The sequence below is a fragment of the Hydractinia symbiolongicarpus genome, chromosome 12, assembly GCF_029227915.1.
Source record: "Hydractinia symbiolongicarpus strain clone_291-10 chromosome 12, HSymV2.1, whole genome shotgun sequence".
NCBI classification, from domain to species: domain Eukaryota; kingdom Metazoa; phylum Cnidaria; class Hydrozoa; order Anthoathecata; family Hydractiniidae; genus Hydractinia; species Hydractinia symbiolongicarpus.
In genome coordinates, this window is record NC_079886.1 from 10792816 (window position 1) to 10811181 (window position 18366).

At 34.4% G+C, this 18366-nt stretch overlaps 1 protein-coding gene and 1 long non-coding RNA gene across 4 annotated transcripts in view; one reads left to right on the forward strand and one right to left on the reverse strand.

Moving 5' to 3' along the window:
- Positions 1 to 6426: 6426 nt before the first annotated feature.
- LOC130622008 (mucin-17-like) overlaps positions 6427 to 18366 on the forward strand; it is a 42521-nt gene continuing 30581 nt past the window's right edge. For 2 of the 3 annotated variants that reach the window (XM_057437401.1, XM_057437403.1), the window contains exon 1: positions 6427 to 6810. In XM_057437401.1, coding sequence (XP_057293384.1) covers positions 6756 to 6810 — 55 coding nt within the window. In that variant the 5' untranslated portion in view covers positions 6427 to 6755. Of the gene's footprint in view, positions 6811 to 16488; positions 16617 to 18366 lie in introns of those variants that run through there. The other variant, XM_057437402.1, reaches the window with a different exon arrangement.
- On the reverse strand, positions 12878 to 16049 carry LOC130622014 (uncharacterized). The gene is made up of 3 exons (XR_008980979.1): positions 15969 to 16049; positions 13115 to 13188; positions 12878 to 13013 (listed from the first exon to the last, which is right to left on the reverse strand). It is a non-coding gene; the product is annotated as an uncharacterized LOC130622014 (long non-coding RNA).

Below are 18366 nucleotides of genomic sequence, written 5' to 3' on the forward strand. Positions count from 1 at the left end.
CCCTTTTGTAAAAAAATTAGCAGCAGCCACTTCGAATTCAGAAAACACTTCACAAACAAGCGGGATTTTCTACGATCGAAGATATTCGGTAGTCCAGTTTCTTGACAAATGATTATAGGTTTTCTACGCATGCGCCTTACCTTTTCTTACTTAAGCCCCCTGCTAATTTACTCATCTTCGAGCCCGACTGGATTCCTATGGTTGTTTTGTAACAGCGTTACAAAACAACTTCCAGTTTCAAGTTTTATATGACAAGACGGGATTATGATTATATTGCGTCCATATAACTCTTTGTGTCAACTATAAAACATGTTATTGTTTGGATGAAGGACTGTTTATATGTTTGTATGTTTGTTGCTTGCGTTACAAAGCAAACAATTTAAACATATCGCAATACAAACAGCTTCCCTATTGTATATATGCATTTGGCTTCACAAATAATTAAATTGTGACCGGGATTGTTCAGGGTGAGATCTTCAATTCACAAAGTAAGGAGAAATGAATAGATATTAATAATTTATTTTAAGTGCGCTCATACAAAGAAGCAAGGGCTTAAATCCAAACCACTTGGCCTGGCACAGTTTCGGTTATTTTTATCACAAAACTCACACTTTTATCAGACCAGTTACGACGTAAATACTCACCCCTTTTTACTTTTATAAAATGTCACATCGTCTTCGAAAAAGAATGAGAATGTCCTCTTTCATTGCGCATATAGTGACACCTACCTATGTAAATAAAACACATGGGGGACCCAAATGGGGTCGTCAAAGACAGATGGGGTCGTCAAAGACTTATGTACCTCCGCTACATCAATTAGCACCTACCCCTTGAAAAGTTGTGGTGAAGAAGATGTACTATTCTAAATTCGACAAAAAACCCTTTTGGATTTAACACTCGCAGAGAGTCTGCATATCTCAAAATGGTAAATTCAAGGCAATTGTCTTTTGAATACAAATACGCCTGCTTAGTTCCCATGAAAAATCTTCCAAATATTCGGCTCCTGATGATTTGCAGAAAATGGTTTGTTTAGCAGATGATTGTGACCGGCTAGTGTCGCGGCGTTCTTGAGGCTTTGTCTAAATACCAACGATTGTCACTGACATTTAAGATAAATGAAAGTAAAGCCTTCTTTTTCATATGTATATGTTCGAAGAAATTGTGTATATATTATATATAACAATCATTTTATCTCGATAATTTTGTTAACCTTTGGTAAAGCTGCGAGGCTAAAATTCAAATCTCCTTGGTCTGCGTGACTTTCCATCATTACAATCATATAGGGACAAAGCACTGAACAAGGCTGAACGAACTGTCTGGAAAGTCATAACAACTTTGTGATAAAATTAGAATTAATTTACAAAACATTTTTTACAATAAGAATAATAGACGTAGACCCCCACCCTACCTCTATCACAGAAAGACCTTAAAAAACCTATTAATGGGATGAGAATTAAAAGACTGGAATTATTGAAAAGAAAATATGATGTCGTCGGGTATTTGCCGCCTTTCCACGACGACATCTTTCAGATGCTTTCATATGAATTCCAGTCTTTATATGTAAAAAAAAATGGCCGGTAAAATCTCATATAAACCAAAGAAAGTTTTAAAAACAAGAAAAAGGGCTACTTTATCAGAACAAGCATATTATCAGGACTCGACTTTAGTTTAGCAAGATGACTTAAGCTTCTGTGGCCGCCTGTTTACAGAAACATAAAATTGATCACACTAAGAAATAAAAGCGTCCGTCTGAAATACTTGTTGACAGTATTTAATGCCCTAGTCATTTGTGCCTGACCATAGCGTGGCCAGTTACTTTTGTAACTAGCAAAAAAAAATTAAAAAAAGAAAAGAAAAAGATATAATTTCATAGTAAAAACCCAGGAAAAAATCAGAAAAAAATTTGGAAAAAACATTAAAAAGATTTTTTTTAAAAAAATCCAGAAAAAAATCAGAAAAAAAAAATGCAGAAAAGAAAGACAGAAAAAAGTTCATAGAAAAATGGATAAAGGTAGGATGGGGGGAGGGAAAATTAAAAATTTTGTATTTCTGCAGCATGCAATTGAAGCAGTTCTTCAACTTCTTCAATTGCAGCCACAACTCTCAATTTCTTTTTGGAAACCTTTCGTGGGAAGATTTTGCATATAAAATTTTTATGCAAAATCTTTGTAATGCCATCAAACTTGTTTCTAATCGCAGTGGTGAAACTCTTCGTTTGCCGTTTGTAATGAGTGTACTGCTCATTTTGTTCAGCGATTTTTCTCTTTAAATCTTCCACCGCATCTTTTTGATAAGCGTTGATGACTTCAAGTTCTTTAATTTTACATTCCATGTTAAAGGCACATCGATTCAATTCATCTTTCTCCTTTGTCAAAACATCACTTTCATGTCTCACCTTCTTCAGTAATTCTTCAGCTTGAATTCCTCTCGTCTTCTCTCTCTCTTGTTGTTCAACGGCGTCAGTCGCCATCTTTATTATTGGTTTTATTGCTTCCTGGATCATTTCAGGTATTGCGTTTGCTTTTGTGCTTAGCTGATCGAAAGTTGTATCACATTCTCTCTTACAATCTTCAATGATTTTCTCCAAATGTTGGATTTTCTCTAGCTGCTTTTTTGCTGTCTCTTCGCTTTCTTGACGAAGTTTCTTCTCTGTTTGAACAGCTTGAGATAATGTTGTAAGCTTATCTTCATATGCTTCGTTTATTTCCTGAAAAGTAAGAGTAAATGTATCTTAACAAATTGTAGACAGACACAGAAATTTTTTGCTTTTTTTATTTTGCATCTCTATTGCTCTATATTTCGCTATGTATTGCACAATTTGACAAAGGATTAAGGGTGACGCGGAGAAGAAAAAATGTTAGCACTTTTTCAAACCTCTTTACCTTTTTTACTGGTTCCATGCCATTACTATTATTAGCAGTGTGGAATTCCATTCTGACAGTGTCACTTCCTTCCGTCACTGAGTTATGTGCAAAGTATAGAAAATTATTTGACGTCAAATTTGTAACATTGACGTAATAGTTTAAAATGGCTATCACGTACTTCAAATAGCGAACTTAGTAAGCTTAAAGTACAATGTGCAGGAAAAAGGCCAATGGCGAAATATACCCGGGTATGCAGAAAAACCTTTTGTGCAGAATAAACACCGCAATTGACAATGAAAGTTGATTAAATTGTAAAAGCTTTAGATTCATTAATTCGTTAATTGATATTTCAGCCATGTCAAAAGTATTGCCAAGTGTTTTACTTGAAATTACATTCTTGGAAATCGATGAATATTTATTTGGAGGTATGTCTGCCTGCTAGATATGTAAAATGCACATATAAATATATTTACAAAGGTCATGATTTTGTGTTGAGGTTAACGAACGCATTGATCACAATTAAAATCAAAAGATTGCTAGCGCACATACCAAAAAAGGATAATTTATTTCAGCATGGTCAAGATAAAGAAGCTGTTAACAGAGCTGCTAATCAAGCCAAAAGTTAACAGTTTAGCTTACTTCAAATACGGATAATAGGGAAGCTTAAGAATATGTGTATCCGGAAACTACATTTCATTTCGAATTTGAAATAACAAAGTAGACTTTAGGAGCTAGAGCAACAAAATTATGTCAAATTCTGTCTCTGGAATGCACAGTGTTAATTTTGTTTAACTTCTTTTGAGAATCTGTAAGTTGTTGCTGGCAATGTTACTGAAATCTTCTGATACTCTTACCTTGTGGACAAGAGACAAAGAGTGCCATGGCTGGGATTACATTTGTCAAAAAATAAACTGAGCACAGAATGCCTTAAGATATTCATTCTGTACTTAGACAATTTATTAAAATCTCTTCTTTTTTTAGATGCTTTACGTCTGCTGAAAACATTAATCTCTCTTTTGGTTATTCTTAAGGAACTGTTCTCCCTTCTGGTATACTCAACTGTATTCTCTTTTCCGGTATACTCAAGGAACTGTATTCTCTTTTCTGGTATACTCAGGCACTAGAAGCGGACATGTGCGCACATATTTTAATCCACTACAATTTACTTTTAACACAATTTCCTGCTCGTCATATCTGTCTCTAGTATACTGAATCTCTGCGCGTTCGCAACATGTCTGGCCATATTGGTTCTTACAGATTTCTTGTTGGTAGGGGTCAGAGATTTTAACTGGCCTTATTGTTTTTTCTGGTGATCATGCTGTCGTGTTGAATAAGTCTGCCGCTAACTGCGTCTTAGAATGAGGTCAATGTAGCTAAGTGGGCAAAGTCTTTAGGTGCCTTTGTCAATAGCTTCTTCTCCTTAACCAGTGGAGTTCTCGTCCCTATATGATTGCGTTATACATACATAAATTTGTTTTTCCCAACAATATTGCCCCCATTACCTGTTCGGTTTTTGTGTTGCACAGCTCCTCTGCCATATTCAGTACGCCCTGCATTCGCGCTGTTTACAAGAAGTGTTTGTATCTGTTATTAAGTGTAAAAACTTGGCCTCTCTCATCCAACGAAGGTCTCACCTTTACAATTCTCCCACTAATTATAATTTCCGAGCCACGGAAACGTGAGCAATTTTTTTAGCGATAAGTACTTAGATGTTACTTGATGAAATAGTGTGACGGTTTTATTTTACGCTGTCTGTGTGGTTTGCTGTTTAAGGGTTACAGTAAGCCTCGTACTTTTACTATCGAGGTTCGCCGGAATCTCAAAGTGCGGTTAAAGCTTCCATTCAAGAATTTCTGAACTAGCCAACTGTCCGGGGCATTCATGTACAGTCCTTAGCAGAAAGAAATAACTAACTGACGTAATGATGAACTGTTGCTATGACTAGACCCCACTTGACCAAAATACCGTCAGACTTATATCACTTTTAGTTCTTTGTAAGATGACGAAACAAGAAGTTATTGACACATGCATCCTAAATACAGAATCAAAACATTGTTTGTAGTATGATAACCACTAAACTAAAACGACATACCAGAAGAAAGATACCTGGAGATTTATACTTTGAAGAAACTCCCACAATGTCATTGTCAGACAAAACAATAACAAAGAAATTATATATATATAAAAATGGGAGAGGTCAACTTAAAAATAATTGGAAAATCATGATGACATACCTGGAGAAAGAATATACTATATTAAAAACCGGATACTTCGACCCCCAAAATTAGCCGTCAGACAAGTACTTGAAGTGGTGATATTTTCATAATAAATAAATGATTGACTGGAGAGGTTGTATGTTGTGTAATAAAAAGACGGTATCAAATTTAATAATAAAAACAAACATTGTAAGTCTAAAAAATAGGAAGTTGGGCTGAAATTTATTGTCTTTTTAGAAAGATATACATATATCCTGCAAGAATTATTACTCAATCAAACTATCAATAAGGCCTTAATTAATTTTGTTGTTGTTGTTGATGTTGTTGTTGTTGTTGTTGTTGTTGTTGTTGTTGTTGTTGTTGTTGTTGTTATGAACACCACAACGAAAATCTCTGCCTGGATCTACATGATTGTGGTGAATTTTAAAGTCAAGAATTCTAACAGCATAATGTGTATCCGATACTTAAACAATATTAAACTCCTGGTGATGATTAAGAACAGTGGATTCTAGAACAAAAAGCACTTATTTTTATTAAAAACAAAACAAAAAATGTGTATTTAACTATAGCAGACAGATACGATAAATAAGTCTGTTGCCGTCATCGGACCAGCATATTCCATTGTATAAAAACTGGTAAAAAAATTTAAAAAACTGCTTAAAAATACGGTTAGTTAGAAAAAGAAATGTATTATTCAATTCAATTCATTTTCTTTTCATTCTTGACAGTTTAAATTCCGGACGCATTTGGAAGAAGAGGGATTTTTCCTGCCGGTAACCAAATTGTTTGGCGTATACAGGAGCCCGCTGTAGTAGGTGTTTCGCAACAGCAAACAACTTTGATTTATATTATCCCTAAACACTTTTAAAAACCCAAGACTCTGAAATTGTCATAACCCACCTGTTTTACAGCTTTTAGGAGGGGGGGGACATTTTTATGCTTTTCAAATAAAGAAAATTAAAAACATTTTTTCAGCCCAATCACCTGTAGTGGTTCATGCTGGGGTTGAGCGCATGTCAACATTACATACTTCCATTTTTATTATTATTTTCACTTAGTTTTTAATCTCTTTTAATTTGTTTATTTTTAATTCTTATGTATTCTCATTTATTTTGTGTTTATTATTATAACAATCAAAGACGTTTTTGTTCAACTGTTTGGGAAAGTTCGTTTTTTGTTTAATTTCAATAAACGACAAACCCATGGTTTATTTTCTTGCGCTATGTGGAACTGTGAAAAACATATAAACGATGACACGACCCCCTGATGTATATTTAACCTAGTCGGAGTGTTAACTCAAATATTTCGTGGCTTTTTCTCATTGCATGATTCAACTGAGCATGTCATCCCGAGAAAAAAGACAACAGAGATATAGACGCATTTTTGTTGGATGCTTGATGGTAGAAACCTAAGTGAGGAAGAAAGAGTACTACTTGGTTTTGAAGTAGTATTATTTTGGTTTAGACAATTTATCGATAAAATATTTACTCCGCATTCAAGTACCTGGACATCAACACAATTATATGCTACCAAGTCATAGCAAATACGAAATCATAAAAGCATAGAGGATATTTATCTGTCTATTTTGCATACATTATATATTTGTAAGTATTTATTTGAGTGAAAAAAGAAGAATTTAACAATTGCACACCAAGTTCGACATATTCTTTTCAAGATGGAAAAGTTCAAACTTCAAATTGCGCTAAGTTGTTTTTTTAGCAGCTTTTTAGGTAAGAATTTTTATTTTCATTTTTTATTATTTATTGGAGAATATATACCCCCGGTTTTGTTGTTAGGTTTTTGAAAGACCACATGTCAAGATGTCGCATACGTGTATTGTATTATTTCATTGTTATTTACACATTTAAACAATGGAAAAGGTTTGATGCGAATGTCTTCTTTCAGCGATGATGAAATGTAATAACGCCATCAAAATTAAAAAGTGGGACGATAAAAGATAAATAGAAATGAACACTATTACTTCAAAGATGAACATTTTGATGATTTCGACTTAATCATTGACCTCAAAAATTTTTAGATCTAGCTAGGGATATTATATTTTGAGATGTTCTGTCTGCGAATTTTGAACTCCTAGTGTGTTCAAAATAATAGACTGATCTCATAACTGCGCAGCTATCTGAAAAAATCAATATTTGCATTTGACAGATATTCTTTCTTGTCATGAAACGACCCGATAAACAAGCAATGAATTGATTTCCATCTGACATTCCTTTAAAACACATATAAGATATTTATAATAACAAATATAAATAATTAAATAAATTAAATTAGCCTCGCGTACCAGAATTCTGTTAAGGTTAACTTGAGATTTCAAACGCATGTTTTGGGAAAGTTATTCTTGATGAATAAGTTGTCGTACCTGTTCTTGTAACCGATCAAGAATATTTTCCCTGTTTTTCAGCTATCGTATAATTAACTTACCTTCAAAAGTATATAGCTTTGTACTTCTCAACATAACGTTGCTTAAAGCCAGATAATTTCTTTAACGGAGTTTAAATAAATGATCATTTATTTTAAAAACTTGCACTATCCCTGTTCTTATAAAAAGATGTGTCAGTGACATTGTTCACAGCAGAAAAGGTATATTGGTACACATAGCTACGATCTGTCGTAAAAGTAGGGTAGGGCGTAATTAGACCTTAAGAAATGAGTTATAATCTATAATGTGTTGTTAAGCAAAAAAATTAAATTTTCGCCATCAAAACAAATAAAAAGTATTTATTTATCTATTTTTACTTATTATTATTATTCTTATTACAATTATTATTATTTCATTATTTACAGATACAATCCTGATTGTGCTGCTAAAAAGGTTTTCTGTTTACCTTCTCAGGTAAAAAGAAACTGTGGGAAAAAATAACTAATTACAAGGGTTGGTGACTAAATTTTTGTAGAGTAAATATTTTTTTCTTCACCTGACACCCAACGTTAGCCGTGGTAGAGCAACTTAATTCTCCGACTAAAACCCTGTTTTTAAACCTAAACGATGTCTTTAATTTGTAAAATTTTATATTACATTTTAAACCTTTCTATGTTTTCTGCACATACATATTCCAATGTCCGCTGTTGACATTTGATATCTTGTTTAAATATGTATCAATGTTTTGCACTGTCAAAGAGCTTAACATGCTCACATACACTCCTAGTTTGTAATTGTTCACTAATCGCGGAGATTATAGAATGCATCGTAGGACATCTCCTGTATCAAATTTTTGTGATGAAATACGATCAGAATTTCTTGTTAAGAATTTGCCTTTTGAGAATTGATAACCCTTCGTTTAAGGCGATCTTTATTATTTATTACTAGAAACGAAGCAAGGCCACTAAGACGTATATAATATACATGCTGCATGAGGCAATCTCCTCAACAGTGGTTTCTTCAGCAGCCAATGACATATTAGAACCACCTAAGAAAAGTGCTTGTCGATAGAAATTAGTTTGTAAGATTAAATTAGGGTCACAACTTAGAAGACACATATCACATATAATCACTTTTTCTCTCGTATTGCATGTGGATACCATAGCCTTATACTTGGAAGACTTGTGGAATGCATTGAATTTAAGATAGTGTAGTGACAGGTATGACGTCAGTTCTAATCTCAATGACGTCATTATATATTTGGTATTTTAATCCTTCCTAATAAAAAGTTCTTGTTGCACAGCAAATGTTACGCCATTCAAACAACCTGCGTCGCCCATCCTTTGTGTTTTTGGAGCTCTGGAACTAGAACTACTGTGGCATGAGGAAATCTGTCTCTTGGTAATTCTGCATTTTGCTACAAATATTTCTATCAAGAAATGAAATTAGTTAAGAATCTCTCTTCATAACGTATCTCTCTTTAGTAATAGTATCTCTATAATAATAGCCGTCGTCTGTCTGTCTTTGCGCGGACCCCCCGCTGAGTTAGAAAATCGTGCTACGGAAACACGAATATCAAATGCGATATATTATTATCCCCTTTGTTGCCACGGGTAAATTTCAAGGACGGGCGACCCCGTGGATTTTTCCACGGGTTAACGACTAGTTTATCAATAATACCCGTGGTCTGAATTTAAAATTTAAAATAAATCGTTTTGAACTGAGGATGCACAAAATAGCAATACACAGAATTGTACGACGGGTGATAATCTGAGGACCGGAATATATAGGACGGCGAAGCTGTGTTTTTCCACGGAAAAATGACTAGTCTCTGTTCAAAATGGCTGCGCGCAGATTTATGCTAGACCTCTGTCTGAGTAAATATTTATGTTGACGGGAAAATTCGTGGCATATTTCACAACTGGTGAATAATAAAACCATTTTTTCTTTAATAATGGATAATTCTTGATCCGTCTAGGAAAAAACCACAAAACGCTATGGGCTTTGTGATAATCGCGCTATATTCCACCTACTTTCACCAGTCATGAACATATTTACTTTTTCATGTTTGTGTTAAATCCTTTTTTATGTAAGTTAGGCAAACATCCTGAACTTGTGTTTATATCTTCGTGTTTTAACGTGATCTTCACAGTCATTATGTCTGAGAACAGAAACAAAAACAACTTGTTTCAAATTTTCAACATATTGTCATTCGCAAGAAACATATTTTTAAAAATTTTTTCTATCTTCTTTTTTTTACTTTTTTTTTTAATTATTTTTGTTTTTTGTTTCTTTGTTTTTGCTATGAGAACAAACCATACCAAAGCGAGATGTTACACTTTTTTATAAAAATAAGAACGAGGTAATTTGGCTTTAGCTTGATCTGTTTTTATTTTGTTCAATTCTTTAGCCTAGAATATTTTTATCTTGTTCAATCATGAAAAAACTTTTGATCAGTATGAAATTGCATAGAAGAGGATGAGAATCAATGCAATAAATTGCGTGCAGAGCAATTATATTTACTATAAGTGTACCTTTCTTCGTATTTGAAGGGGCAGGGTCACTTTGAAGAATAGCGACAAAAAACTTAGTCAGAAAACCGTCATTTGCGATAATATGTTTATGATTGTAATCTCCTCGTCAAGCTTCGTATTTGTAGCAGGAATATTACAAAAGTAGTAAGTTGATTTGTATTCAAAATTTCGTCTTTTCAAAATAGGAGTTACAGCTCTAGTTAAAGATTCCGTTAAAAACGATTCCGTTATTTTCACACAACTCAAAAACACAAGCAAAAAAGATGTCTGGAGGTCTAGAGATGAGTGTGATCAGACATTGTTCTCCACAGTCAAATTCTCATTGACAAACACATGACACTGAATTTTGGACGTGGAAATTCTTCTTTTCTTAAAACACGATGAAATAAAAAAAGTTGTTATGAATTTGTGTTTCTGACAGCCTAGTTTTTTTGTTGCCTTGGATACCAATAATATTTGTATAATGGCGGTTACATTTTGAGTCTGTATAAGACACTTAATTTGATTTTGTATTTGTGTGTGATTGCAATTGACGCTTACTCATAGTATAGACAGAACTAAAATATTTCATTTCGCACTATGGAAACAATAAAGTGAAAATCTTTTCACACAAAACATTTATACTTAGTTATTAATAAAATAAATTTTTCTTAAGCAAATCGAACTAAAAATTGTTGCTCCACATGATGGAAAGCAAAAAAATGTTTTGATTTTAACATTGCTCCCAGGGCATATACTTTCTTGTTGACCATATCAAGATGTCAGAATTAACATAACGGACATGGCAGAAACTGTCAGTAGCCTACTCCCAACCCTTTCTTGGCCTACACATCTGCAACCAAAATTTTTCACTGCTTGCTTTCATTCTCCTGAGACTTGGCAGGGTGATTCTGTTTGCCCACTTCAATGAAATAGCCAAAGAACAGCCACTTACAAGAATATGATATTTGTCGATTACGTAGTAAATAATATACCTACACTCTCTAGGATCGGAAAATATCACGTGGTATCACCTATGGTTAAAAGGAAAGAGAGAAATTTTGGGCTTAAATTTTAACTTAAAACTACCGTCGGAGAATAGAGATATTCTGTTCTTTTAGATAAAAGGGACCGCCAAGCGGCATATTTTCTCTCAACCTCGTTCCCAAGGCAATTTTTCGCTTTTTTGTTCTTTGCGCCGTCTTGGATATTAAAAAGCGAGAACGAGGTTGATTTTCTCCTATACCATTATGGCAACGCCCTAGAAAACTATTGACTTATGATTTCCTATTGAAAGTGATATTTCGACTGGGAAGAATATTTGAGTTACATCACCTCAAAGAAAGTTTGTTCTACAATCCTTGACAAAATATTTATAGGTTGAATTTTAAACACCAGCCACCGTTTTTACTCCGTACACTAATTCATGTCCAAAATTGTATTAATATATCTCCATATATACGATAAGTCGAATCCTGTAAGTGCTGCAGCTTAAAAAGGCGTCTAGTTGGGAGGACGTTCAAAAGAGTTGGCGTTTTTTTTCCACATAATTCTTTTCTACTAAATCATCATAAAAAAAAACTTTGTCCCCAATAATTATCAAGCAGGTGAACCATCATATTGTTATAATAATCGTAACCGGTAAAATACGACATATAAAAGGTTTTTATTAGAAAAGGCGAATAAAGAGGGGGCGTTTAGAGAAAAATAATCGTAGGTGTTTAATTAAGGGCGCCTAATAACAACAAATGGGCATTTATTTTAAAGGAAAACTCCAGTAATAGGCCTGAGGATGAGGTTGGTCAAAACCGTAACTCGCTCATAATCATTTAACAAATCGAGACTAAATAACTGGAAAACAAAATCGAAAGTATTTTTAATCTTTTCAATAGTTTCCACTACAGTCTTTGTAGTGGAGTGTAAAATGTATATACCACTTCCAGCAATGACACGTTCTTTAGCCTACTGGGCATATCTGGTGTGGAAATAACATCACAATTTTAAATCTGAGGCAGGTATGAGAGCTTTATGTAGCTACAAGTCTACTAGTATTTAGCCACGGCTGTTTCAGCGCGGACAAAAATGGCCTGCGGAAAAAAACAATATACCCCGTCAGCAAAAACAGGATATCTCAAGAACGAAATAAGATTTTTACATTCTGTAAAAAGGATATCAATCTTGGTTAAATTGTCCATATTAACAATAAATTTTTTTTTTCGGACACTTGTCCGAAATTGCTTAATTTGGGCCAAAATGTCAAAAAACGTCCCCAAAATCGGAACTTAAAGAGACTTCTTCCACAATATCTGGAAAATTAGGCCAGGATAAGATGTTTTTTACGATCCATAGGTTAGAGGGAATATTCAGGATAAAAGTAATTAAATTTTTATACTGTCCGAAATCGTCCAAAGGTATTTTTTGGGTCCAAATAAGCTAAATGTACGAAAAACAGCTAACAGTGCCATATTTCAACTTAAAGGTCGGTTCAATTTGGCGAGAATCCTTATCGTTTCTAGCCCTGAGACATTCTAAAGTGTACTAAATGAAATTATGATGTGTCCGAAAGTGTCCGAATTGATATTTTGGGCCTTTTTGGGCAAATTATCAGAAATCTTTGCAAAAAAACCATTTAGGACCACGGTTACTGTTATAAGTTCGTTTGCTGGGTTTGGAAAGCTTATTGTTTCTAGTCTAGAGTGCCTTTAATGAAATTATGATCTGTCCAAAACTGTCCGAATTGACGTTTTGGGACCAAATACGTGAAAAACGCTATTTTTCATACAAATTTAATTGAAAAGCTTAATTTAACAGGTGAAAAGAACTAATTGTTTTAATCCTGAGGCATTTTTAAGTTTCTAAGTTAAAAATATAACATGCCCGAAATTGTCCGAAAAAGTACTAGTCTTGTATAGTGTACAAAATATATATTTTTTCTAAAATTTACAGAACTATTTTGTAAATAAAATATTTTTTTAATCTATACAATCTAAATATATATACATTGTAATAATTTAATCTTTGAAGTCTTCCATGCAGAAATCTAAATATAAAATAAGAGTCTAATTATTTCTAGATTATAAAGAGACAGTATTTGCAAGTACAAAAGCAACAGTGAGCCAGACAATGGATTTATAGTGTTACCTTGTGCAGAATACTTTGATGATCATAATACTAATTCTAAACTTTGTAAAAGGAACTGAACTTGTTTAATGGAACTAAAGGGAATAAGAACTACATCATTGTAACTATCTTTCATGATATATAAATAGATATATATTAACTCTCTTAATTTATATATATATAGTATATACATTTAAATAAAATATAAACAGGAACATAAATTTACACATTTATTATTTACAGTGGCCACAATAAGGACACTTACCCTTCCTATAAAAACTTTTCTGTCCGTTCCCCTTGCAAGGAACACACACACGCTCTACCCCTATCTGAAGCTTCCTATTGGCCTTGCTCCACAATTCCTGACGTTGCAGTAACAACGTTAGCTTCAGGTCCTGATCTCGAACCCCGTACAACTGTCTTACTTCCTTATTGACTGAGTTGTGCAAGCTCTCACCCTCCTCTTCACTCAAAAGTCCCAAAGTCCGATGCATTTTTGCAAATCGTGGCACATCAAAAACTAACTCATGTAGTTTGCGTGTAATAGTCTCCTCAGGAAAGTGTTTTGGAAAGGCCTCACCAAATGAATTACAAAATCTCTCTAAGGCATCTATTTCGGGATCGGTTAAAAATCGTTTACAAAAAAGAAGTGGTTGAATCTGACTAAACAAACCAAACACACAGAGAAATCGTTCGTGAAGATCTGCATTGTCAGCAATCACCTCACAAAGTCGAGCATGATTTCTCAGAACAACTTTGCAATGATTGCCAACAAATACATTACCATGGTATGCTTGTCGTGCAACCTTGATGTCATCAAGGCATTGGAGAAGTTGCTTCTCCCGATGTCCCATGGTTTCTTCACACTTAGTCTGAAGGACCTTACACCTAAGTTCCAATTCTAAAATGGAATCGTCAAGAGTAACACGGCGTTCCCTTAGATCATCAATTCTCTTTTCCAAATGTGAATGAAGATCTAATCGACCTATTCCTGAACATTTTAGGCACGTAAATCTCTCAAGAGTTATCTCTTCAGATTCCCCAAACAATTCACAAACTTGATGTGACCATTTTTCACATGTGTCACATAATACCCAATTAACATCAGTATCAAACCTTGTTATTAAGCAAACCTCTGCAGCGCACGATCCAAAATCTTTATTTACTGCAAACCTTTTTTTTCCTGAGGAGTTTTTAGAGATGTTTTCAAGTTCACCAAAATCATGTCTTAGCCCTGCACTTAACCTGTCTGTCAAATTGGCCAGGTCTACGTATTCACCCCCTAATTGCCTTAAGGATTGTTCGCTCTCCCGCAGCTCTACGCTTTTCGTCACCCATTCAATATTATCTGACCTATCGCTGGGCATATCGTCGCATGCATCCAACCTGCGCACACACTTCAACAACAGCTCATACAGCTTAAGGGTGATGCCTAATACAATATGCAAAACGGGTGGAACGACTCTGCTTAGATCCGTAATAGGAAAAATGACATCACCCACAATAGATTCATGATACTTACCAGTTTTTCTTAAACCACCAGTGCGATCCTCGGCCAAGTTTTCACTTGCTCAACTCTCATCTTGGGCTCAGATGGCAAAATAGGAGCACCAAGATTTGTTAAAACACACCTTAACCTACGAAATGCAGCAGTGGGCATCCTTAAAAGGCACCTTAGTTGGACAGCATCAGAGGGAGACAGAGGTTTGATATTACCTGACATCTCTGCAGCTATATGTGCAAGAGACGGGATCTTCTGCAACAGATTCATCAAAAGCATCGAAACTTCTTCCACCTTCCCATCACCTGAAACGAAACTAAGCACGCGCATGCACAGGTTGGATCTCCTACGCAGCTCGCGTTGTGACAATTCTGAGTTGGACTTACCACGCCTGCCTAAGTTGACAAAAGTAGTCTTATGTTTAAGGGGACCTCCATCTTTTGTTAAAAAAATACCTTCAAATATGGAGGAATTTTCGGCCTCATATGACTTAACAAAAATGAGATCGTGGTCATCTCTCCCACTACAACGACACAAAGAAGCTTTAGCCTGAAAAGTAGACTGACGTAGACCTTTGATAGTTTTTGAGGCCGTCGCGAACTTTTTTTGCGTGGATGCTAACTTATTAGAAATTTCCGTGAGATACACGTCCTTATCCTTCAAAGTGCCACTAACCTGGCCTAAATGAGACTGCAAGGTCTCATTCCTATCCCGAAAAGTCTGAAACTCAGCTTCAACTTTACTTAACCGAGACGTTAAGTCTTCAATTTTTACCACCAACTGGCCATTTTCAGCAGATAACTGCTGATTCCTATTTAACAAATCTTGAAGCCTTGTTTCATATCTGATTCTTTCATTAGCGAAGGGATCAGGAGATGGTGGATTTGGCGCGCGCGACAGTTGTACGGTCGGGAAAAAAGGCAAATCTTTGTTTCTGATTTTTGAATCTGTTTTTGACATGTTTTTTTTACACATCTTAGCCAAACATTTAAATGTATTAAAAGAAGGCAAATCAAAACCTACTGGGAGCAAAAACTGTACAAAACTATACAAAACTAAAAAACTCTGGCTAAATTTATTTAGCAAAGCAAAAATTACACCATTTGTAATTTTTTTTGGATCCCCCACCCTAGTTACAGAAGGAAAATTTTCCTTAAAAATCCAGGAATCCTTCCACCCAATGGAATTCAAGTATTCCTTCTGTTGAGATCCCATACCCAGTAGTTAGTTAAAAAGAACTTTGAAGGGAAAAAAATTACAAACTTCACACACACAAAAAGAAAACACAACAATAACAATATAAACAACAGACGAAAGAAACAGCGAGAATAACACGTAACTAAATACTTAAAACAATTTAAAAAAAACAGGCACCTTCAAAGTTCAAGGAATTAACCAGGGATATTCCCAATGAAAAAGAAGAATCACTTAGCTGGTTTTGATCTGCCGTCCCGCTTGAAAAGAATTATATTAACAGCGTGCGTTTGTATATAGCAACGCTGTCTCGATTATTCTGCCATTATTACTTTTTTCCGCACTCAGAACCGTATCTCTATTTCGGGCTATCGAGGACGCGATAAACACGGTATTTCCATCATTCTGTAACAAAAACCATACCTAACAAATCATTTGATGGCAACAGTCTGGATCTATTATATCTATAGATACTTACTTATTGGAACAAAAAAGGGATGATATTACATTGTATTGCCGTGCACCACTTTTCAAACTTTATCCGCTCTTTTTTAGCGCTAGAATAAGACTTTAACTTAAAATTTAAGTGGTTTATAGTTTGCGAGACGGACGGTGCTCGCAACAGGCCGATACTACCACGTCCCCAGGCTCCCTGTTCCAAATTTTAGGTCTGTAGCTATCACCGCGGCGTTGCCACTAGGTTGGATAGATGGCATGCTTTTTGCGGAAAAATAATATTTTTCGAATTTTATGTGTTCTGTTCGATTAAAGTACTCGAAGTACCTACCACACATATGAAACATATTTATTTTATTATAAAGAAGAAAGGTAGACCGTTTTAATATTTTTTATTTCAGTAAAATTAAAATATTACAAAAAAAGTTACAATAATTTAAAAAATGATAAAAATACAATTTTTTAAAAAAAATTGTGGAAGCCATTTTAATTTTGTCCGCGGTTTGACCGTAGCGAAACAGCCAGCTATGAGGGTGCAACCAACTAGAATAAAGAGGTGCATCTAGTTAGGTAGCAGGCTGTTTGTTCTATATAACAAAATTATTTTTTGAAATACACCATTACAATAATTCAGGAAAGCTAATACTTCATCACAGTTTATTTTGCGATTGAAGGAGGTAAACATCACACATTTATAATGAGAAAACACATTCTTTTGTGATAACTTTTCTTTCAGCGTTTTGTTTTTAATGAAAGGTACACATAGGTTGTATCTTATTATTTTTATTAACGTTTCCTGAAAACTTGAAAGAAATTGAAAGATAGGAAGTTAAAAAACTGGAGAAAACATTCTTTCGTCTCTAACAAACTGTTATGAAAACATGTTTTTTACCTCCTTTCTTCCGATATTGTAAAACGACGGAGAGCCTTAAGAACACATGTACAATTGAATTATCATTATTTCTGATTGAACCCAAACAATGAATGCGATATATTCAAAGATTTTCAGTAATGATACATAAAGGTTTTTGGAAATTATTATACTTCATAACAAACCCATTCTCCCCTGTTACTAACAGGAAATTAAGAGCTGAACCAATGGAGAATCTTCTGTTGCAATGGCACGAGAACCGCTTATCAGAATTTAAAAGGCCTCCATAAATGTTTTCTAAATCTTTATAGCTAAATTCATTGGTCCAACCGTGCTAGGACTGTGGAAACTTGTAGTAAATAATTTCCCTATTTAGATCAAGAATTTTTCCCTGAAGTCTGAAATGATTCATAACATGAGGAAAAAAACTTTTTCTTTGGTTAGGAAATACCATGTAATAACTGCTTATTTTTTATTGTGATGAGAATGTAGAGTATAACCTCTCTATATAGATGAGAGACAGCGGGATGTAATGTTTTGATTTGTGCACAGGCAAAAAAAATTAACAACAGACAGCAAAGAAATAAGATTGACACTAAAATTTGTAAATTCTGCTCTTAAACAGATTATTTAACATATAGTTAACAAAAAATATTTTCTGTGCATTTATAACCTTATATTCTCAAAAATCTATAAATTAGTGTAAATAGTCAATTTGGTCTATATATGTGATCTGTAGTCCTTCTTTTCTTGCCTGTCTGGATGCATACGTTATACCGAACTTTGTAAACATTCACAACCATCTATAGGACAATCAATTTTTACAAGGTAAAAAGTTTCAAATCATTTTTATATTATTTGATAGGTATTTGTTTCATACATCACCTAAAAATGCATTTTGGTGATGTATGAATGAATAAACTTTGATTAATCCCCAGCTGACACAATCATCATCATCATCATCATCATCATCATTCTCGGCTTAACGTCCGTTTTCCCTGCTAGCATGGGTTGGACGGGGTATATTAATGACCCTCTTCCAATCTGATCTAGACTGTGTTAGATCTAAACTCATGCCAAGTCTTTCTTGGTCTGCCTCTGGGCTTTGCCCCAGGAACTATCAAGTCTCTACACTTTCTTACCCAATTATCCTCCTCCATTCTTTCCAAGTTCCCCAGCCAATTCAATCTTCTTATCTGGATAACATCTTTAATTCTACGGAGACTTAGCCTGCTTCTTAGCTCATGTGAA